Source organism: Pteropus vampyrus, unplaced genomic scaffold, assembly GCF_000151845.1.
Source record: "Pteropus vampyrus isolate Shadow unplaced genomic scaffold, Pvam_2.0 Scaffold51, whole genome shotgun sequence".
Lineage (NCBI taxonomy): Eukaryota > Metazoa > Chordata > Mammalia > Chiroptera > Pteropodidae > Pteropus > Pteropus vampyrus.
The window spans coordinates 1,135,577-1,158,536 of NW_011888832.1; the positions used below are offsets into that span (position 1 = coordinate 1,135,577).

At 52.5% G+C, this 22,960-nt stretch overlaps 1 protein-coding gene and 1 pseudogene across 1 annotated transcript in view; both read right to left on the bottom strand.

The window, feature by feature from the left end:
* GNAO1 (G protein subunit alpha o1) overlaps positions 1–22,960 on the bottom strand; it is a 135,077-nt gene that overhangs the window by 44,237 nt on the left and 67,880 nt on the right. The window contains exon 3 of the mRNA XM_011360176.2: positions 10,121–10,262. Coding sequence (XP_011358478.1) covers positions 10,121–10,262 — 142 coding nt within the window. The remainder of the gene's footprint in view (positions 1–10,120; positions 10,263–22,960) is intronic.
* On the bottom strand, positions 5,874–5,992 carry LOC111739627 (annotated as a pseudogene).

The window sequence follows — 22,960 nt, forward strand, 5'->3', positions numbered from 1 at the left end:
GGGGGAGTGAGGTGGGAGCAGGGGACATGGGATGGGGACTCTGAAGCAGGGAAGGCAGACCAGGAACTGTTACTGGAAAGTGGAGCATGGATCTTGCTTCCTATGGGAACAGCAGAGGGGCTGTGAGCGGAAGAAACATCCTCGGCCTAGACGACAGGAGACCCAAGTCTCATCCCAGCTCTGCTGTGACCTGTAGTATGACCTTGTGCATGTCCCTCCTCACACCATGCCTCAGTATCCCCTTCTGCAAAGGAAGGACCTGGGTAAGAGCAGCAGGTCCGGAGAATAGTTATATAACTTAACAGGATGACTCAAAAGAAAAAAAAACGTTGGGAAACTGGATGAGACACACTGACTGGCTTCCGTTCTGCGGGACTCTGCGTGCCATCGAGGCTGTCATGTGTGCTGTGGGTCCCAGGAGCAGGTCTGGTCTGTGGTCCCAAACTCGTTCAACGAGAAGGTTTCACTCCATCACATCGTGGGGCTAATGTCTGAGGAATCCTGGGCCAGAAGAGTGTCTGGGATTCTTCCAGCACAGAATTGTATGTTCCCAGCAAAGTGCTCCCTAAGATGAGCACTGTGATTAAACTCCAACAGGGCTGCTGTAGACTGGGAGGGATGGGGGCACACGATGCAGGGCAGTGTAGGAGAGAGCTGCATAGTCGGCGGGCTTCCCAGAGGAGGCGGCAGGAGCACCACCTCCAAGGATGAGTGGACCAGATGGAAAGCTCTTGGATGAAGCCGCCGGGGACTGAGGCCGGCCCTGGTGCAGGTCCACCGGGCAGGGCTGGGCAAGGCAGGACTCTTGTCCTGTGAAGGGAGGCTTGTCCCTTAGTGGCTGGCAGGAGGCTGTCTGAGGTTCTGATGCTCTGGGTCAGGAGAGAGCCGCTGGGCCTTGGATAAAACATGAATCTGAAGCAAACTGAGAGAATGCAGCAAGTTCCAGTGAGGGGACTGGCGACAATCCTGCCCACCACGCAGTCTTCCTGGAATACTGCTTGTCGTGGGCTCTTCCCTGACTTAGACGCCGCCTGGCCCGTGCCGTGGGAAGACCTGTCTAATCCCTTCCCTTCTCTTGCTGCTGGCTAGAAGGGGTAGCTGGAAGAGGTGACCCTGAGTGTGACAGAGCAACAAGACAGAAGGGCCTGACCTGTGTCACATCTGAGCTGCTCAGGTGAGAAGGAAATGCATTTCTCTCTTATTTATGTCACTGATATTTAGGGGTCTTTGTTATGCAGCAGGTAAGGCTGTATCCTGACTGATATACACTGGTATTATTTCCATTTTACAGATGAGGAAATGGAGGCTCAGGGTATTTAAGGAACTTGCCTGAAGTCACAAAGCTGCAAAAGGAGGATCCAGCTTTAACCCTGTGCCTGTCTGACTCCAAAGCCTGTGCCCTTCGCCCCAGTACACAGAGAGTTTCACTTCGAGGACGTGCACTGTGGTTCCCCACGAGAAGACACAGAGTCCAAGACCTCGTCGTCAGGCTTCTTGCCGCAGAGCTGCACTCTTGGACTTGGTCCCGGGGCGAGTGGTACCTGGGAGTCAGGGTACTTCGCCATCCGGGTGCACACCCGCAGACCCTGAAAACAGTGGTGGAGCCCCCAGCCTGGCCAAGGCCACCAGCAGGCACCCTGGGACAGGAGAGCTGTCTTCCTCTCCTTGGGCAGTTATCAGGGGAACCAGCGGGTCTCGGCACCAGGCAGGGAAGTGTGGCAGGAAGGAAGGAGAAAAGAAGGAAGACGGAGGGCTGGGAGAGAAGGCGGGGGGCGCCCACAGAGCTGGAAACGCTGGACCTAATTTGGCAGTGAGCTATTTCAGGACTGTGCCCTGGGACCTCAGACCAGAGATATTGGGGGGAAGGGAGTCTGGCTGTGCAAAAGCTCCTAATCCTTGTCTCCTCAGGAAGCCATCAGCTGCTCCTGGCTGACAGGGGAGAGGCAGGAGAGAAAGCTGGTCTTCTGGCACTTGCACTAGGTGATGGGAACTTGCCGTCTGAGCCAGGAAGAGACTGTGGATGTCGGTGGCAGTAACGCATTCATGCTGTGTTTGGAGGAGCACGTGGCATTGCAAGCACCCCCTGTCCTTGGTTTTTGGTTGTCATAAGTGCAGAATCACCCCTATTTTACAGATGAGGAGACTGAGGCCAGGGCTGTGGGTACAGGAAATAGGGGTCAGATACCCAAAGGGGCTGAAGTCAGGGGCTGGAGGCAGCGGCTTTCTGGGTGCGTGGAGCCTGGAGGAGGTTCCGCCTGAGGACTCCCAGGACAGGGTGGCTGGGGCTGCCGTTGTGCTCAGAGCCTGGGGTCCCATCTGCATCGGTTAAGCCAGGAGTTGCGGGGAACCTCCATCCACTCACCCAATAGACTTCTGCAGGGTTCACAGGCTCCATGCCAGGCAGTGTGCCCAGAGGAGCAAAACCAGGGTTCCTCTTATGTGCTCTCAGGCCCCCTGCACACATCTTTATCCAGCTCAGGCCTCCCCCTCCCCTTCGTCTGTAAGGCCTAATCAACTATAGTCATTGTTCACTTTGCTTCAAGGCACGAGATGCTAATACAAGCTAACCTTTCTGGAGCACCTACTGTGTGCCAGGCCCTGCCCTGACAGCTTGTATTCTCTGAGGCATTTAATCTTCAGACAATGCATTGAGGTAGGTCACCATTATTATCTCCGTCATCATCACCCACCTTGGGGCTCCTATCGTTACACTTTCATGAGAATAAAATGCTGTCTACTGAACTGTCTGCCCTCCTTGCCCACAGCCCTGGGGAGCGGGGCTGAGTCTGCCCCACCACTGCGTGAATGTCTGTCCGGAGGAATGAATGACGGATGCAGGAGGCTGCTCCCGCCATCCTGGCTCTGGCTGTTGAGAACATCGAGAAGGCACGAGAAGAAGCACGTTCTGTCTCTTCCACTCCCTCCTCCACAAATGCGTCCACTCGGGGCAGGGGCTATGTCTGTCCTGTTCTCAGGCGTGTCCCTAGCTCTCAGCCCAGCACCAGGCCCGGGGAGGCGCGCACCTGATGGACAAACGCAATCGCTCACGAGGTCACCTCTCCACCGACCACTGCTCGGCACTGAGCACGCATGATGATGTGGGGGGCACGCGAATGGACCAGACTGTCCCGGCCTTACTGCCTGGCGGCAGAGGTGAGCCACCACGAAGTAGAGTGTCAGGGGCAGCTGGGCTGCAGCTCCAGAAGGACAAGTGACAAGAGGAGGGAGCAACCCCTTTCAGCCGAAGAAATCTAAGAAGACTCGAAAAACATCTCAGAAATCTGAATCCCTCCCTGCTCCTTTCCCATCTTGAAAGCTGCTGTTCCTCTGAGTTAGTCCTTCCTTTGGGAAGAGGGCCAGGAGGAGGAACTGGCACTGCCACCCTATGCCAAGGTACCAGTGGCCAAGTCTGGGGCTCCCGATGGCAGGGCTGCCTGCCCCAAACCCTGAGCCTAGGGCCTGACCCGCCTTAGACCACAGGGAGTGGGCTGCATGGAGCTGGAACGTCAAAGCTGGAGGAGGCCTGGGAACTGGAGGAGGCCACGGAACTGGAGGAGGCCACCTTCTCCCGCCACGGATGTGAGCTCTGCCCTACCCCTTCCCACCTTTGTATCCAAACCTGCCATGCTGTGCGCCGTCTGCCAGGGCGTGAGTGCTCAGTATTTGCGAAATGACTAACTGACCAACCGAAGGCAAGAAAGTGAGGCCCCGAGTGGACCGGGTGATCTGAGGCCACCTGGCGAGATGGAAGGAGAACTGAACAGTGATTCTGAAAACTGGAAGTTTTAGTCTTGGGTCTGTCACGTCATCCCTGAGTAAGTCCCTTTCCTATTTGGGCCAGATGGGGCCTATTTTGCCCCATCTACAAAATGGAGCAGCAGAATTGGATGGTCTTCAGTAGAGGAGTTTCAACCTCTATTAAACTGGGCAGGCAAAGGGACAAGGCAGGGCTGGGCCTGCGCTGGTGTAGCTCGAGAGCCCGGTGCCCAGTGTGTGGCAGGTGTTCGTGCTGCTGCCCAGCAGAAGCCTCTTCCTGGCCTCAGGTTTGGGCACAGGAGCGTGAGGCCTTCATCTGTCACCTCCCCCAGTCCCCATCAGGTCTGACAACTACCACTGTGGTTTCTCCAGGCCCCAGGGAACTTAGGCAGACGCAGGCCAGAGAACATCCTTGTTTTTGTCTGTTTCAGAATTGGTGCAAACCACAGGGTCAACAGCACACAACGTTTCCACGATTTAAAAAAAAAAAAAGATAGTGCTCTGAGCTCCACTGTGTGACTTAAATGTCAAGATTTCTTTCACCAGAGGAGATCCAATGACATTCTGGAAACTAAGTGTGAAATTTGATTCTGCTTCCCCAAAGAGCCGCCATTACCTCTAGGGAGGACAGTTCTAATGAAGCTCCCAGTGGGGGAGACAGCGCTGGGCAGCAGCGCCAGCCAGTGCCCGCCTTTCGTCCTATTTAGGTCAGTGACCCCGGGCAGCCAATTAAGAGTCCCCGTGCCTCCATTTCTAATCTCAAAGACGCAGACACAACCTTACCCAATCCTCACTAGATTGCTGTGAGGATACTTCATTAATATTTTATCAACGGTGATGATTTTTAACAAATAATTAAAAGAACAAGAGCTAACATGTGCCGAGAGCATTCTGGCTCTACCCTAAGCACATCACGTGCGTTACCTCACTTAATCTTACAGCAGGTGAGAGACGGAGGTATTAAGAGTTACGCCCATTTTACAGACAGAAACACTGAGGGCTGAGGAAGTTGAATAGTGTACTCAGGGCCATATGGCTGGCGGCAGAACTGGGAACTGAATGACGCCGTCCCTACTCCTTGGGTCAGACATTGTACTAGACGCATAAGATCTAAGTTTCGTCCTTCGAGGAGTTTATAATTTGTGAGAGAAACAGGCAGATGCGCAAATGGCGAAAAATGAAAGTATTTTCAGCTGAACGAAGCCTCACACAAGTTCGAAGCATTAGTTCTTTGCTATTGCTCCATTAGCTCATATGTGTTTTATATATGCAAGTATATACACGCACACACTTTATGTGTGTGTACACACACACACACACACACACACACACACGCACGCACACGCACACCCCCGAATTTTTATTGACACGGGATGGGGTTGTTCATAGACTTTCTAAGTGAACCTTCTAATCCTGTAATTGTCCCCTACCCTTTCCTCTAGTGTCCAAGCTCTGGTCAGTTTTGCCGGACGAGTTTCTCTGCTTTTGTGATGCAGATGAAATGTGAGCTGGGGAAGGAGGACGCTGAAGTTAAGACAATTTCCATGCTAATGAGCTGAAGGGTGAGGAAGGAAGGAGGGAGGGAGGGAGGAGTTCGAGAAGGAGGGAGGAGGAGGAGAGAAAGGGAAGGAGCAAGGAGAGGGGAAAGATGGAGGGAGAGGAAGAAAGAAACAAAAGAACAGATGAAGAAAGGGAGAGAGGGAGAGGAAGGAGAGGGGGACCCGCTTATAGGCAGAGAAGGAGAGCGTGGAAGGAGGAAGCAGGGAGAAGGTGGGAGGGAGAAGGAGGAAGAGGAGGAGAGGGAACGCCTTGCGGAGGAGGGCTGGGGGGAGGGGGCTAGAGAGAGGGTCTCTGGGGAACTAGGGGGGGAAGAGCGGTGGAGGAGGGACAGACATGAGGAAGACAGAAAGGCTGTATGAGAAAAGCAGTGGGGGCTGGCCTTCGGGTCCCTTCTCATATTTTCAGAGAAACTTAGGAAAAAATATGGGATTCTTTTAATGACTGTACAGCACCTATTTAAATGGGACTCTGCTCTGGACCCAAACCACACGGATGATAGTTTTCGTAGCATTACGTGTCTATACTCTATATGGATGTATATATTTATTTATTTTTTACGCCTACAGCACCTGGTCTCCCTAGGTTGTCTCCCATCCAAGTACTAACCAGGCCAGACCCTGCTTAGCTTCCGAGATCAGATGGGATGGGGCTTGTTCAGGGTGGCACGGCCGTAGACTATACAGATATATTTGTGCTGTGCGACCTTGGGCAAGTCCCTTAGTGTCTCTGTGCTTCATCCTTTTAAAAGGGTAACTTGTAAAATGGGAATGACAATAGCACCCAGTGCAGGGGGAGTTGTTAGGATTAAATAATTTAATGCCTGTAAATTGTTTAAAATGGGCCCTGAAACACAAAAATAAAAGCTTTAGTTCTGAGTCCATCTACTCACTGATAACTCCCGCCTGGAAACCAGACTCACCATAGTGGGCCCAGCCCAGCCCCATTTCCTGACTTTCTGCCGGGTTTCACCTTTTCCCCAGTCACCCAAACCGGAAGCACTAGAGTCCCAGTTTCCGGATTCTTAGCCTTTTACCCAGAAGCCAGCTGGTCACCAGGCCCCTTTCTTTTGTCACCACACCACTTTGCTGTACTAGTTTCCGACCCCCACAGAGACCCTCACACCCCACGGTGGTCCATCACTGCAGCTTCCCCAGCCTGCCTCCCTCCTTCGGTCTCTTCCCCCACCATCCATCCTGTGTATGTCATCACGGTAACTTCCTCTCCCACCACCATCCATCCCGCGCATGTCATCACGGTAACTTCCTCTCCCCGCACCATCCATCCCGTGGATGCCACCACAGCAACTTCCTAGGGCGTGTTTCATCCCAGCCCTCCCCAGCTCAGACTTTATCAATGGCTGCCTACCGCCGACAGGGTAAAAGCCAAACTCCTTGGCATACTCTCCAAGGCCCACCCATCCTGGGCCTAACCGTATCCCCTAACTTCCCCACACCTTGCCCATACTCCAAGCTTCTGTTCTGGCCACTGGCCTCCTCCGTCAATCGAATCTCCTCTGGCCGCTAACGATCCACCGCTTTTACTCACGTCCTTCCCTGTTCCAGTCCCCTTCCTCACCCACAAGCCATTCCTCTGCTTCAAGGGCAGATCCAGCCTCACTTCCTCTAAGAGGCTTTCCCTGACCGCCTTGTGGAGTGGCCGAGTTCATTCAGCCACGAGCAGCCCTATCTTCCTGAGGTGACCAGTTCCTTGAAGGTCCCATCTCGCCTTTGAATCTTTACACAGCACTTTGCACAAAGCCTACACATAGTAGGTACCCAGTCAACATCTATTCCTTTGGTGATGAGGTTACAGGTACTTTCCCTTTTTTTTCTCTGAGAATTGGGAAAGTTAGAAGAGCTATTCCACTCAAGGGTTTTTTTTTTTGAAGACCTCCTATGTGCTGGGTACTGTGCTGAATGTTGGGGGTGAGGAGGTGACCCAAAGGTGAATGACACAGGTCTTGAGCAGAGAAGGACCTTAAATCATGAAGGAGCCGTTATTCTAGGCTCCATGGTGGGCTTCGTGAGTTCCAAAGGCCCCGAGATTATGTGCGACATTTCCTAGATGTGGGCACGTGTTCACTGCTCTGGGGAGAAGGCTCACGGCTTTCCTTAGTGGCTCACATGGCTTTTGAGTGCCCGAAAGGGCAAAGGTCACTGCTCTCCCTCAGGGTCCTGCCCCTCCCCCAGCAGGCACTGCAGGCTGCATGGAGGCTCTCTCTCCTCCGACACACCAGGGCCTTAGAATTTGCTTAGAGCATCTGCCCCCTCAGCCTCCTTTGGCTGGCTCCTTCTCATGGTCAAGTTTCATCACGAATGTCCCTTCTGAGATCAAGGGAACTGCCCTGGCTACCCAGTCTGAAGTAGCTGACCCCTAGGCTGATATAGGGGGTCCCTGCACCCAGCTCCCCAGACTGTAAACTCATGCCAGCCGGCTCCCAGAAGGCACCTTCTCCAGCTACCTGGCTCCTTCTGGCCTGAGTCTTGGATCGACTTTCCTTTCCTGCTCTTCACAGGTGACATAACACAGAAGGAGGTGCCCAAGTGCCCAGAGGCTTTTATCAGCCAGGAAGATCGTCCTTGACGAGCCAGCGCTGTCCTGGGGACGTCTCTCGAGGGCCTGCCACAGTGCTACCTGCCATCCAGAGCTGGGCTCTGACTCTGCTGTGTCCAGCAGACTGTCCGGGGTGTCCCCACTCTGCTCTCGGTCTCCCTTTCCATGGAGCCCTCCCCAACCTCCTGCTTGAGTGCCAACCTGATGGGGAAATCCCAGAGCCCCTGGGAAACCAGCACTATCGTCCATAACAGATCATGTTCCTAGCGATTCCCAAGCAGTCATCACCCTATTCAGGATAATAAAATGGAAACAAAATCCCACGGGAGCAATTAATGTTTCTCCAAAACTGTAGGAGAAAAGCATTCCAAAGCCACACTGACTTTTCTGGGTTATAATCAGGACAGGGGATTTTGGGAAGGAAGTGTTGGTTGCAAGGTGGGCATGGCCATGAACGCGCACTCTTGGAAGATCTCGCAGGCCGTGTGTGTGTGTGTGTGTGTGTGCGTGTGTGTGCGCGCGCGCGCATGTGTGTGTGTGCGTGTGTGTGTGTGTAGGCGGTGTACTGGGACACATGCTTCTTTTGCACTGTGTCTGTCACCTGGTTAACTGAGATTCAGGTGCCATGCTCTCTCTTTGGCTAAAAAGGAGACAGAGAGACCAAAGGCCCGTGGCCTGTCTTGTGTCTGAAGATCAGATCAGGCATTTCCTGCTCTGGGTTTTCAGGCCTGAGTTAATTAAAATGGGTTAATACATGTAAAATGCTTAGCACAGTGTCTGGCAGCTAGTAGGTGCTCAGTAAATGACAGCATTTGTGTTACCACTGTGGCCATTATTACTAAAATGACGGAAGCCCTGTCACCTCCTTGGCTACCCCGATGATCTGAGTAGGCATTTGCTGACTGCCTTCTCCAGGCACTGCTCCCACTGTGCTCATTCCTGTATCCCCAGCAGCCCGCACAGAGCCTGGTTCACTGTGAGCCTCAGTGGATGCTTGATGGAAACAGGGCAGAAGAACTGCGGTACCCTCTTCCCACAGGCCCTGGCTCTGTAACCTAATTAAAGCCTGTCTCCCAGGGGAAAAGTACCTCCTTTGCAGAATCAGCTTTGGGTCTCGTCCTCCTGGAGGATCAGAGGACGGGCCTGGGCCCTTCTGCCAGCATCCGGCTTCCCCACCCCAGGCTGGCCTTGGGCACACTCTGTCACCCAATTCCTGTACCTGGAGCAGCCAGTGCCTGAACTGGGATGACTCTGTCCTACGGAATTCGAATTTTGTGCATAAAACTAAATTTCACATTTAGAGCGATCTGTCAGATTGAGAGAAGGTGAGGATAGTTTTCCTCTGTGATGGAGCAAAAGTGACTGAGTCACACAGTAATCAGAGATCAATGTTTTCCATCCAGAGGTTCCCATGTGGGGCCCAAGGTCCCAGAGGCCTCCACCTGCCTCCCTTCTCCATGCTCCAGGTCGCAGAGAGAGGACTGCTGGGATTCAGAATCCCACCAGGGGACAAAGAGCCACTTCCGGATAGAATTCTCAGAGGCTGTTTCCCCCCACTCCCTTTAATTTAGCTTTGCCAGTGTAGCTGTATAAAGTTCAGTCTTACAGTTAATGCAAATATTTGCAAATCAGAGGCTTTTATATACTTATGCCAACCACCACTTATCAGCTGCCTGGAAACTCAAGTGAAAAACAGTCCCTGTCCTAGGATGTCCACCTCCTACAGGAAGGGGAGCCCCTCAGGTCCCCAGACTCACCTAGCGAAGCAGAAAACACATTCTTCGGTGTAAAGAAGTAAAGGATCAGTTCACAGGGCTGCGCCCCCACCCGCCCCCGCCCCAACGAGGCACAGGAAGCTCCCCTAAGGAGGGGGATAGTGGCCACGAAGGGCTGTTATGTTCAAGAAATATTTTTTCTGTTCAAGTTACTTGCCCAAGGACTTGTCCAATGTCATGGGAGTCCCAGTTCAGAACTGTCACCAACCCTTTCTCATCTGCAGAATAAGCCCTCGAATTCTGTGGCTGTTGTCTTCCTTGGCGACTTTGCTGGGAGGTCTGCTCACCAGCGAAGCCCCTGTGTGCGTGTGCCAGGGGGACTGGCATACTGGCTTAGCTCGGTGACTAGCTTTCTCTCTTGTATACGGCATAGTCTCTTCCTGTTCCTATAAGGCAGCCTGGCATTATAAAAAGGACACAGTGGGGCAATGGAGTCAGGCCCTCTCCTTGCTGTGCCCTTGGGCTCAGCGGCCTACCTTTCTCTCCTTGTCACCATACTCGATGCCCAAAGTGTCCATGGCCCGGACGATGGCTGCCAGGGACTGGATGGTGTTGCTGTAGACGACAGGCTTGTACTGTTTCACGTCTTCTCCAGAGAAGCCATCTTCATGGATAATCCTAGAGAAAAACCACACACACACACATCTGATGAGCGCACTGGGCACCAAGCACCAGGCGTGCGAAGTTCCTGGGCCAATCCCCTGGCTTAGCTGGCTGAGGGCTAGGTCCAAACTGGATGCTGAATTACTGAGCTGCTGCATTAATACCATAAAACCTGAAGGGAAAATCTACCCGATGTACTGAAAAGTAATCTAAAAAACAGAATAGTGGAAAATGAAATGCAGTCTTTTTACACTCCCCATATGCATGTGAAAGAACCGTCCGTGAACAAGGCGTTGTAGATAACACCTGAAAGCACTTAGAACAGGAGAAACATGCACGAAGCGCTCGATACATGTCAGCTGTTAGTATTTTTAAGCGAAGCTCAGGGTTGTAACTTAAATATCCACTCTGGAGAGTATTGCTGAGGATCCCTACAAGAAGCCTGGGAAGGAATAATACATTTTTATTTCACAGAAAACTCATAGTGCTTTTAATGAGGGTAAGGGGACTCATTCAAAATGAATCTTCTTCGTCTTTGAAGACAGAAAAGTCAACACAAGGAGTTTGCCGACACTTCCATCCTTGGCTGGGATTTGACCACTATGTCACCCTTATTCTGGTGGCTCTGAACAGTGACACAGAGGGCTTCAAAGGTGACATCACAGTTTTCAGAGGCCACGTGCTCCCTACCCTCCTGTTCTCAGGTTAACACTAGACACGCCCTAATGTCCCTTCTCCCTGTAGGTGGTGGCCACCCAAATGAATGCTCACTGCTGACTAGGTTCCAGATAGGAACTAGAAAGAGAGGGAAAAAAAACAAAAGTTTGCAAGAATCCTCTTATAGTTGAAGTAATTAAGAAAGAGCGAATGGATTTTAAGACTAACATCCAACATTTGTCATCCCCTAATAGACCGTGTGAATTCCTCTGTGGTCACGTTTTTCAGCCCGAGATGGAACACCACGCGTGACGTGTGCGTGCCCCAGTCTAAGAGGGGGGCTTCTCCCCCACCTCACCGCAGCCCCGTTCCATTCCTTAATTACAGGAGAAAATTGCTAACGATCCTCTTTTTCTTAAGTAGCTTAATTGAGATATAAGTCACATACCATCCAATCCACCCATTTACAGCGTGTGATTCAATGGTTTTTAGTATCTTCAAAAGGTTGGGCAATGATCCCCACAATCTAGTTTTAGAACGTTTTTGTCCTGCCAAAAAAACCATGGACCCATTAGCAGTCACTCCTCCTCCCTGACCCTAGCAATAAGCAACTGCTAATCCGCATTTCATTTTTATAAATTCGCCTATTCTGGACATCTCATATAAATGGAATCATGCAAGATGTGGTCTTTTGTAACTAGTTTCTTTCATTTAGCATAATGTTTTCAAGATTCACCCATGGTATATCATGTATCAGTACTTCATTTATTTTTATTGGATATATCACATTTTATTTATCCATTCACCAGTCGATGGACCTTAATGATTCTTGTTTCAAAATTTGACTTGGTGCTTGGTTCTCTTTATCCTGAGTTTCTCTGAGAAACAGATCAGAATAACCCTTTTGACTTTCCACTGACTTTTATTTGCCCTCTATCCATTTTCGTACAAGTTTCTTGAGGGGGTATAACCCAGCCTGGATCACTGGTGCAGTACCCCAAAGAGATCCCAAAGGGACTTGTTAGCTGCCACTGTGAACAACTAGAAAAATGGGCAAAATGCATGAAACTAGCATTTTCAGACACTGGAGAGTGGGCAGCGCAGGACTGTGACCTCCGAGAGAAGGGGGATGGTCACGGTGAGTCCTGTGGTTGCTCTGGCGCTTCTGCCTGGTGGCGTTTACCAGACCCCAGTGCAGAGAGGGGTAGTCCGAGCAGAACGCAGTGGTCGTCCTGAGCCAATGAGAGAAGAGTCGGAGTTCAGGAAGGCTGAGGTGTCCGGGACTGAAGGGGCGGAGTACCAGAGAGGGAAAACTCCAGAGGGGGTGTGTCTGAATAGGGGTCCCATTGAGTCTTTGGCTGAATAAGGGCGAGACTTCACAGGCTTGGCAAGGACCAAGTATCCGGAACTGATAAGCTGAGCACTGCCCAAAGCTTACTCAAGGCTGGGAAATGTTTGAGTTCCAACCAGCCAGGGTCGGTTTACTCTCTGTGCTAAGTGCTTTACCGTCTCATTTAATATTCAAAACAATTCTAGGAGATAAAAACTATTACTTCCCTTTTACAGATGAGGAAACTGAGGCTCAGAGAGCTTAAGCCACCTATCCGAGGCCACACACTTGGTTAAGTGTCACGTTGGCATTCGAGGCCCTGCTTGTGACCACTGGGCAGATGCTGAGAAGCAGAGCTGCTTCTCCTGCCCAGGGTCCCTATACCCAGGTTCCCAGAGAGTCCAGAGATTTCAGACACAAAGAGAACACCAGAACACCTCCTACAACATCAGCCCGAGGAGTGCGGGGCAGGGCAAGGAGGTGTCTGGTTGGAGGTTGGGGAGGCACCCCAGGGGAGTCTGGTCTCTTGTGACAGCCAAGGTGTGAGTCTTGGAGGAGACAAGGCCAGGATTGAGAGCAAGAGTGAGGCTGCAGGGGACCCCTTAGCTACAGTCAGTGGCAGCTCACGCTGCTGTAGCCCCAGATAAACTAATCTTCATCCACATGGTGAATGACAGAATGCAAAATCAAGTCCCGGAGACATCATCTGAGCCACTGGATCCAGCCATGCCTGAAGCTAACAATGCCCTTACACTTTTGAGGATATGAACCAAGTAATTCTTTCCTATTTTTACATAAGCTAATTTGACTTGGGTTTCTGTCACTTACAACCAATAGAGTCATAACTAAAACATGTTTTGTACCTTGATGACAGATGACAACAATAATCAGAGGTCACCTCTTAGTAGACTTGTTAATTTTCTGTCTTTACCACTGGCCTGTCAGCCCCTGGAGGTCAGATACCACATCTCAGTTCCCCACTCCATACCACCTGGCACAGGGCTGGCTCTGGACCATGCTCAGAGAAAGTGGGGAATAACTACATGAGCCAGGAGTGCACAGATGCACAAGACCGCCTGTCTCCGCGGGGCGGGAATCCTCCAGATTGCTCGTGCCTGCAGAGCCAGGGTAGCAAAAAAGAGGCCAAGCTCGATGTTGCATTGATGCCTACCCCAAACTCGGGGACTCTGAGAGGTGTTCCAAGCCACCGAGCCAGAAGAAACGTGGGAGCAAACAAAGGCTGACTCTGCGGTCCTGAGCGCTGGACTTTGGACAGGAGCCACCAGCTGGACTCTGGGAACCCGGCAATGCAATGAGGGAAGATGGGGAGCGAGAGGGAGGGGAGCACCAAGTCCACCTGAGCAGGTCTCAGCTTTCTGGAAAGAGATAACCGAGGAGGGACCCCTGGCCCCATGACCCTCAGCTCCTCTCCTCTCCTCGTTGCCTGGGGGACTCAGCAGGAGGCCCGGGCTTGGGCTCCCAGTGCTCCGTGCTTCCTGCCCCCCCCCACCCCGCCCCCAGTACAGACTGCACTCAGCTGCACTGAGACTCCCCAGGCGCAGTGGCCTTATATGGTCACAGAAGCAAAGGCTTGGGAGCTGGAAGGGACCTTGGAGGTTCATCTGGCCCAGCAGCCATTCTCCTGAATCACAGATGCCTCGGAGATTGTGACAAATGCACCCACACACACAGCTTTGCCCCCGATTTCTGGAGGTTCGCGAACTCACAGCTGCTGGAACGCGGTTTTCCCGCTCCATCTCCCTGCGGGGTCAAGTGCCCCTCTGCTTCCCTTTACCACCCTTTCCCTCTTTCCATCCTCCACCAAATCTCTTTAAGGATCCGGATTAAGGGGGGTGGGGAGCTTGTGGAGCCAGACTCGAGCCGTTCCCGTCCCCGCTGGGGGCTTCTGCGTCCTCACTGCTCCTTCCGCGGAGGTCACACTGGGCACCCTCACTGAGCTGCGGTCAGGGTCAAAAAGAAACGAGAATCACGCGAGGAAGAGGGGAGGGGGGACAGCGCCCGGTCGGCTTAGCCGTTCCTGTGAGTGGGGCAGCGGGGAGAAAGTGCCGCTGGTTGGGTGTCCCATGTCTGTCCTCCTGAGGACAGGACGTGACTCGGGTCCACAGGGCGGGAAGGCTGGGGAGCCCTGGAGGAGGCGTGTTCGCAGCCGCACGCAGCGGGGCAGCGGGGCCTTCCCTGGACTGGAGCAGAAGGTCTGCTCCTCCCGCTGACCGACGTCGCAGGAGTAGCAGCGGGTCGGAAAGCTGAACTTCCCGATTTGGGGGCTGCCTAAGGATGTAAAACGCGTTTGTGATCACGGCTGGCGGCTCTTGTGCTGACTGCCCGTGGCGGGGTCAGTGCTCAGGGCTTCGTCTGCGTGACCATGACAACGGTGTCCTGTCATCGGGGGAGACCTGATTAGCAATTGGGGATGTGGCCCTGCAGCCATAACCCTCCCCGGCGGAGGTGGGAAATAACCCCTGGGGCTTCATAGACTCCGTCTATAATCAAACCGCAAACAGTGAGGTGCCGGTGAGTTGACACATGGCAGCAAGCAGGGGCTCCATGGAACCTACCAGAGCACCGGCCCTGGATGGGTCTGCAATATGAAAACATAGTCTAACAGGTGTCGTGTGCAGCCATGTGGAGAAAACTGTGTTTCTGTGTTGGTGTTGGTGGGAGGAGGGGGTCTGGAGGCACGAGGAGAAGAGAGAAAAGGTGATGTAAGAGGATGGTTAACAAAATATCAAGTCACTTTGGGGCGGTGGCATTCTGTGAGTTTTACTTTTTTCTTTATGTGTTTGCTTTGTTTCATTAAAAAACGTACATTTGTTAACCAGAAGAACAGCAGATCATTTTCAATTGGCGACAGACACTTCCTGTTTAACGAGGGTGTGCAGAGGGCAGGGGGCACGAGGCCAGGAGAGACCAGAGCAAACCAGGGTAAAGTCATTATCACAGGAACCTCCTGACATGTTTCATTTAGGTTCAGCCTGGTGTAAGGTCTTATCAGACCTCAAAGCCCACAAGGCCTGCCTCCACAGGGGCTTCTCTGCTTCCCAGGGGCTCTCATTCTAGATGATAAGCCTGGTACGAAAGTTAACAATATAAACTGGCACTTGCCAAGGGCTAAGTGAAAAGTCCCTGTGACAGACATCGGCTGCCACCCAATAGCCATTCCCTTATCACTGTGGTGAGTTCCTTCCCCTGCCTCCCTTGCAGCTAAGAGTAACCATGTGATCCAGGTCAAGTGAGTAGACTGAAGGGGAGCTGGCTAGAAACGTCTCTGAGAAAGGGTCCTCTTTCCTGGCTCAGAGAGAGAGAGGTCTTTGAGAAATAGCTTTCCTGGCCTGGACCCTTTCCCACTGCCTTCTGCTCCTGGCTGTCCATCTACTACTGATTCCCTGGCTTTTTGCCTTTATATGTGGTTCTGTGAGGAAGTAAATATTGGGGTGATGGCAGCCACCTTGTGACCATGAGGGTGGTAGATTACACCACTCTGAGGAGGGCAGATCAATGGGTTTCAGGGGTCTCCTAGTGACCCTGCTGAACTGCCAAATCAATCTTGGGGCTAGTAACAAAGATCGTTCTCTTGCCACGATGCCCCCTGAGTGAGACAGAGCCCACACAGAAATGGTCACTTGCCAGGTGGGAAACTGTGACTTAGAAGAAATCTGCCTATTGGCACATGATTAGCTAAGTAGCAGAGCAGGGACAAAATCCCCAGAGGCTCTGCCATTGTGCCAAAGGCCTCTCATCTCCCTCAGCCCTCCCCTGAGGTAGGAGAGGTGATGAGTGGTGACACCAGGTGAGAAAAACATCAGTTGCAACACGCGAAGATTTTTTTTGCTCCTTCTGTCTGAAAAGCTCTAGTTCCCGATAATTTGGAGCCTTCTTAGAGGGTATTCTGTAAGCTTCTTCATTCGGCCATTCCCTAATTCACTTTTCATTTATTTTTGGGTCCTCACTATGCAGGTAACAAGTGCTGGGGACAGAGGAGTGAACTGATGGACACAATCGCTGCCTTCAAGAGCCTGCTCTCCAGTACGGAAGCCAGATGTTGAATAAGTAATTTTATAAATGGTTATTTAAATGATAATTGGAGTAAGTGCTACCAAGGAGGAAACTAGAGCCTGAAGGAGATGCAAGAGGAGGCAGGACCGAGGCAGGGCCAGCTGCTCGGGGAGCAGCACTGGAAGCTGAGCGGGCGCTGGCTGCGCAGACAGGGAGGGACACGGGACTCCAGACGGGGAACAGCACAGGCCAGGGTGACACTCTGGAGAGCCTCGTCTCTGCGTGGTCTCTGCGTGCCTCCCAGAGCTGGCACCCAGGGCGCTCGGGAAATGTGTGCTAAGTGAACAGAAGGCACTTTGTGGGCTGGAAGGTGGGACCGGAAGCCAGAGACCCCAGTCGGGAAGGCTGCTGTGGATCTGTCGCTGGCGTAGGCCTGATGCGCCCTCCCTCCTGAGGTCCCTGCTGAATCGCACTGAGAAGGGTAAACAACGAGCTGACTGGATGCGAAAATATCACAAACGGCAGCGAGGCTCAGGCGCTGGCAGGAACCGCAGGCCAGCGTGGGGGGAACTGGCGGAGGGGGTCCTGCTGAGAGCCCCCGCTCGTCTTCTCCCTGTCGGCGCTCCCACCAACTGTTCTTGTATTTCCTTTTACCTACATGAGGTCTCGAAGTCTCGTGCCCCGTGGGGTGTGACCTGCAGGAGAGACCCCGGCCCCTCCCTCGGTGGATGCCACCGACTGCGAGGAGTAAGCAGAGCGGTCGACAGTGGTCCAGAGGGCACTGGTGTGGGCAGGGCCAGGGGGTGCGTGGGAGGTTGGTGTTCCCAGGACCTGCAGCAGCCCCAATTCTCTAGAGGATACCATTCATTCATTCATTCATTCATTCCACAAATAAATACTGAGAACCTGTTAGGAGCTGGACACACCCTGACTCTCCTGGTCACTAACAGTGTGAACTATGAGCAAGTGCTCAGCCGTCCCAGGCCTGGGTCTCTGTAAGATGAGGAGAATGACTGCCCCTCATACCGCTGTCAGACTATTAAATAATGTGTGGGATGCGCCTGGCACACAGTTGGGCCCAATAACTGCCGGTGGCCAGTATTATTTAAAAGTCACAGACTAATCAGGGCTAGACCACTTGCCTTGTCTCCCAGGCCGTGGGTCCCCTCCTAGCCAGGGTGGCAGTACCTTGACCTAAATGAATGGGGTGCTGGGGAGACAGAGGGTGTCCATATTTTGAACACTGGCCGGGCAGAGATAAGATGTATGTGTTTTGCAAAGTAATTACGCTGGGACCTTGATATCTGATTTCGCAAAGTTCTGAGAGCGGCAGCACTGGGATCTGGAGGCTCCTGATGGGAGCTGAGGAGCTTTGCTCTTCTCTAGGCATAAAGGCCGTTTCCTTGACTGGAAGAATTGGAGCAATCCTTGAAATTACTGCCCCCTTCAATCTCCCACCAACGGCCTCCTCCTCCTCTAAATCCACAGAGCTCACTGCTACGCGCCAGGTGCACTTCATACAGCGCCCAGGGACAGTGGTGAACAGTGCAGACACAGCCCCTGACCTCAAAGGACTTACAAGCTAGTAGGGGAGGATAAAGAAACAGAGAAGTAAACAACTATTATAGAGTGATAACCACAAAAAGGGTAGCGACGGGGCTGAGGGAAAGAGTTAGGAGCTAGGAAAGGAGGTGACATGTGAAGCTGAGGCCTGAACGATGAGAAGGAATGGACCCTGCACACATGTGAGGAAGAGCATTTCAGGTAGGGGACAGCACGTGCGAAGATCCTGGGCACCTTGTGCGAGAGGAATGGTGAGCAGTCAGTGGGACCAGAGCGAAGTAACAGGGACAGTGGGGTGATGAGGTCAGGGAGGGTAGCGGGGACCAGAGCATGTAGGGCTAATGTGTGCTACTTATATTTTTTCTTAAAACAGTCACCTATTAAAATAAAAAAAGTTCATCCGTGTACCTCTCCAAACCATCTTGACTTCCACCGGTGGTTCTGCTCTAGGTGTGGATCAGGTTTAAATGGCAGCTTCCCCTCCTTCTCCCCTGACTTCTCCAGCCCTGACTGAGAGGCCTGTTCCTGGAACACAAGGATTCTAACCCACACAGCGAAGCGAAAAATAAGCAAAGAAAACCAGCCATCATCCCACCGACCTGCAGGGAAGCACTGTCCACATGCTGGCGTATATTCGGTGTTTTTACACGGCAGTCCACGTGTGTACTCTTTTTCCTGAAATGAAATCACACTATCTGGCTCTGTGTCACCCAGCAGTTGTCACTGGCGGCTCGGTGTCCTATCACCTGAATGGGCCCTGAGTCATTCAAGCAAACCCCTATCGGTGGACACTAGGATTGTTTGTGGATGGGAGCTCTTCCCGGCTTCAAATTCAGCAGCTGGGGAGGCTGCCTGACCATGAGCCTGTTTCTTCTAATGAAGACAGAAAGCTACGAAACCAGGACAGAACGAGCCAGTGGTGGGTGACCCCTGGCCCTACAGGCTGGGCTTGAGTGACCCAAGTGAGCACCAATGGGATCTCTTGGCTGTTTGAAAAGAAGAGGATAAAGACTCAGTTTGAAACCTAGCTGTTTAACTATGGGGTGAAAAATAAATGAGACCCCTCAGTAATTAAAACTATATTTAAAACTCGATATTCTAATATTAGAATAATACAGACTAGAAGGGTATTTTAAAATAATAGTATCAGGCAAGCCATTCCCCAGGGGAACGACTAGTACAAAACAAGCAATGTGTCCTGTTGACAGTGACTTGCAGAAATCTGTTATAAAGATGCCATTTTTAATAAGGGGTAACTCGGGCCAGAAGCAAAGATGTCAGCTGCCAATTGTCACCAGACGGAGCCAGGGGCAAGGCCAGGACTCGTGATTCCGGTACTGAGCCCGGGCTGCCATTATCCGGAAAACAAGGTGGCCCTGCGCTTTCCCAAGACGCTTGGTGCTGGGGGTGGGCACACTCCAGCCATTCCACGGGCTGTGCTGCCCCCAGCGTGGCCTCCTAGAGCACTATGCCTTTTTTTCCTCTTGGTGGTGGGGCTGGTCTGAATCCTGGGACTGTGGCCTTGGATGACAGACGTCATGCCTTGGACTTGGGAAGCAGAAGGTCCAGGTTCTTAAGCAATTAGGCCACTAACAAGCATCGCGACCTCAGGTGAAGTGAGCGAAGAAGGCCCCAGAGAGCCAGGCCTCTGGCCAACCCTCCTTAGCTGGTCAGTGCCATGGGACCCTGCCCGGGGCCTACCTCGGCATTACAGAAAACCCTGTGAGGCAGCTCTGCCAGCCTCCTGGGAGGGGACCCCAGCCTCCTCATCTACCCTTGGATGCCAGCCACTGGCCCTTGCCATGCTGGTGTTTTTAGGAAACACTGCCACTTACTGTGGCAGCTTACACCTGTTTTGTCAATCAGGAGACCTGGGGTCTGGTCTTGGCTCTTCCACTGACCAGTTGGCATGAGCAAGGACATGTCACTGGGACTCTACAGTCATTTCTTGTGTGTGCTACTCCAAGCTCTCAGGTCAGGTGTAGGCTTTGGGCTTGGGCTATGTCAATACCTGCGGTCACCCTGTTTTACTCAGGTTAACCAAGCTCTGTGGCCATATCTATGTCTTTACCAAATGCAGTGTTTTTGGAATGTAACAGCTCACAAAACATGAGGGCAAATAATCAGAGGGACTCTTAGTGGACAAAAGATTGAAGCGCTCTGAAATAGAGCCCTGCATACGTCACTGAATTCAAGCTCTGCTAAACAAGTCACCTCCTCAGACTCTGGCTAAAAGAGGTCCCTTGCTTCCTTCATTCCCCGTCTTTGTCCTGCCTTATTTTCCTTTATAACGTGTATCACTACTTAATATATATTTCTTTTTACTTGCATACTATTTGTTTTCCTACCTACCAATGAGCTCCACAAGGGCGGGGAAACTTTGTCTGTCTCGTTTGCTGACCACAGGGCCCTGTACAGGGCCTGGCACATAGTGAATGATCAATAAATGTTGGATGAATGGCTGAATCAAACAGGCAATTGCTCAAGACCAAAATGGCAGCTCTAAAATGGCAGCTCTACAGATGACTCCTTTCTGTGAAGGTAGGTAGCCTGTAAGTTGTGGGCCAGGACGAACATACACCTGCCCCAGACCCACCACCGCCACCTGGCATCCCCAGCTTCCAATCCCGTCTCCATCTTGGGTACTGAGTGGTCTTCCCTTAGGACCCAGAATCTGTGGCCCTTTCCCCAGTGAAATTAACTCCAGTCACCTCCTCACTCGCCAGCATGGGTTCACCCTGTTTAACCTGACAAGTGGGTTCTCGCTGGTTTCCTCCGAGTCTGGACAGGCGGCCACCTTACGCTGCCCACTCCACAGTCAATTCTAGGAACCTCCAAAACCATTCTTTGAAATCCAACTGTTAAATTCATTGGTTATGTTGCAAGGACGTGGCAGAGAGCTTTATGGCTTCCCTGCCCTTTTTACGAAGCCTTATGTAAAGACACAAGCTCTCCTTAAACACAGTAAAAGCCCGTGAGTGAGGCAAATTGGTTCAATGCCGATTTTACTGCCTAAATCTAAGTAACATTTCTGGTTCCCCATCTGCCTGATTAGGGCAGCTGCTAGATCGTCCTTTCTTCTTCTGCTGACATAATGAAATGAAGTATTCCTATTAGAACATTATGTTTGATATATGAACAGTATTATGCATTGGGGGGCAGTTTGCACAGCTTTATTATGTTTTGTGGAAAACACACAAGCGAGGCTGCAGAGCTTTGCCCATCTCATTCAATCCTGGGGCGGCGGGGCGGGGGGGCGGGCAATAAAAACCCTTCCCGCTTACAGTGTGTCTGCTCGTTATTTATGTTCTCTTTAGCCCCTGCACACGCTCCCATGAACCGCAGGAAAGAGGGAAAACGCCGCCAGAGCCCGCTGCCTCTGGCAGACATCCCACGGGAAGGCATTCGCCAGCCCGAGCCACCTAGGCCGCCTCCCTTTCTGATACCAGGTGGACAAGTGCAAAAGGCTGTGTCATCTGAGCAGAGCAGGTGGGACTCTGGCAGTCTGTGGGAGGGCTCCTGTCTGGGTTCTGCCCGGCTCCCTCCCCACTCGCTGTGGGATGCAGTGATGACTCACCGCAGAAAACGCCTATGAGCGAGGACGGGCTTTGTAACTGGTAAACGAGGGCCGGAGTGGACATCTGCTGGTTTTGCTCGCCCAGCTTCTCTTCTCCCTTCCTCAGGAAAGCCATCGTTCCTTGCACTTTGGGGATTCTCTCTATCCCTGGCCTAAGTTCCAGGGACGAGCCCCTGCCCCATACCTGGCTGGCCAGTGCAGCACACACCTGAATCCAGCCATGCCCGAAGCTAGTGCACCTACCTCTGGGCTGCTTGGTTACATGAGCCAACACGCTTCCTTTTGTGCTGCAGTCACTCTGAGGCCGGTTTCGGTTCTTAGCAACCAGGAGTTCTGATGACCTCAGAGCTGCTGTACAGCCCTCGAGAGTTTGTTTGGGAGGATGGTAGCAGGGCCCAGGAGTAGCCGTGCGGGCATGCTGATCAGAAAGGGGGCGTCTGGTTACTGCGTAACTTCTGAGGGCCCTAGGGGAACACCCCTGCGGGAAAGCATTTACTCCAAGCCCGCTTCATAGTGGCCAAGCCAACCTGGGGGTCTTTTTATCTTAGAGTCATTTCAGGGATCAGCAACTCCCAATTCACTGCCCATGCCTCCCCCCCCCACCCCAGTCCTCAAAAACCCTCAGGAACATCACTCCCCAGGGCTTCTCTTCTAGATTACAGACCCAGCCAGCCTGGAAAGGCTTTTCACAGCCTCTTGGTTTTCCCCTTCCTGTTCTTTTTAAATGAGGACTTGTTTTTCTTCTTCTTACCATGTGATTGGGCAGGGAAGGACACCAAAACGCCACCACCAACCTCCCGAGACAAAGGGGCAGGAAAAGAAGCCCGCTCGGCACGCATGCGCACATGCAGGGCACAGCTTTGAGACTTGCCCCAGGCCTCCCGAGCTTCGCCCCAGATGGTGGACCGTTTTAGGTGGGTGTTTGTTCTGAAACAAAGGGACAAGCAGAAAACACTCTTCTTAGCTCCCTGCCGAGGAGAGTTCAAAGCCATTGACACAGGGCGCCTTGGAGAAGCGCATTTCTCAGGCCCTCTGTGGGGAACGCTCGTGGTAAAGTCTGCCAAAAGCAGGTCTGAATCCACATTCTTCTCCAGGGTCACTCGTGTCCCCCCCACACCAAACAGCTGTGGTCAGCTGCCACGCCGACTTTTGCGGGCAAAGAGGGCCATGTCTGCACCCAGTCAGGCCCCCCGTCCCTCCCTGACTGCACAGGTTTCCTCTGTGTCACCTTTGAAAGACAGTGAGAGAGAATTCCAGGTGAGGGCGGCACGCCTTGCCAGACCAAGAGAAATACAGTCACAGGAACACATAGCAAACCCCGGCCCAGCCAGCCTTCCTTCCCCATGGCAGATGTGGCCCCGAAACGATGCCAGTCTCTGTGCGGTGACCTAAACGGCCCCGACGTGGCCCCCCACCCAGCTTTCCTCACGCAGATGGAAGTTTCCCATTAATAACCACTATGCCGTGGTCACAGCCCCCAAAGAGAGTCCACAAGAACCACTTTGTGGGCTTCTGTATCGATTCTCCTCTCTAGGGAGGTTGGGGGTGGGGTGGGGCAGAGTTCTGCTCTTG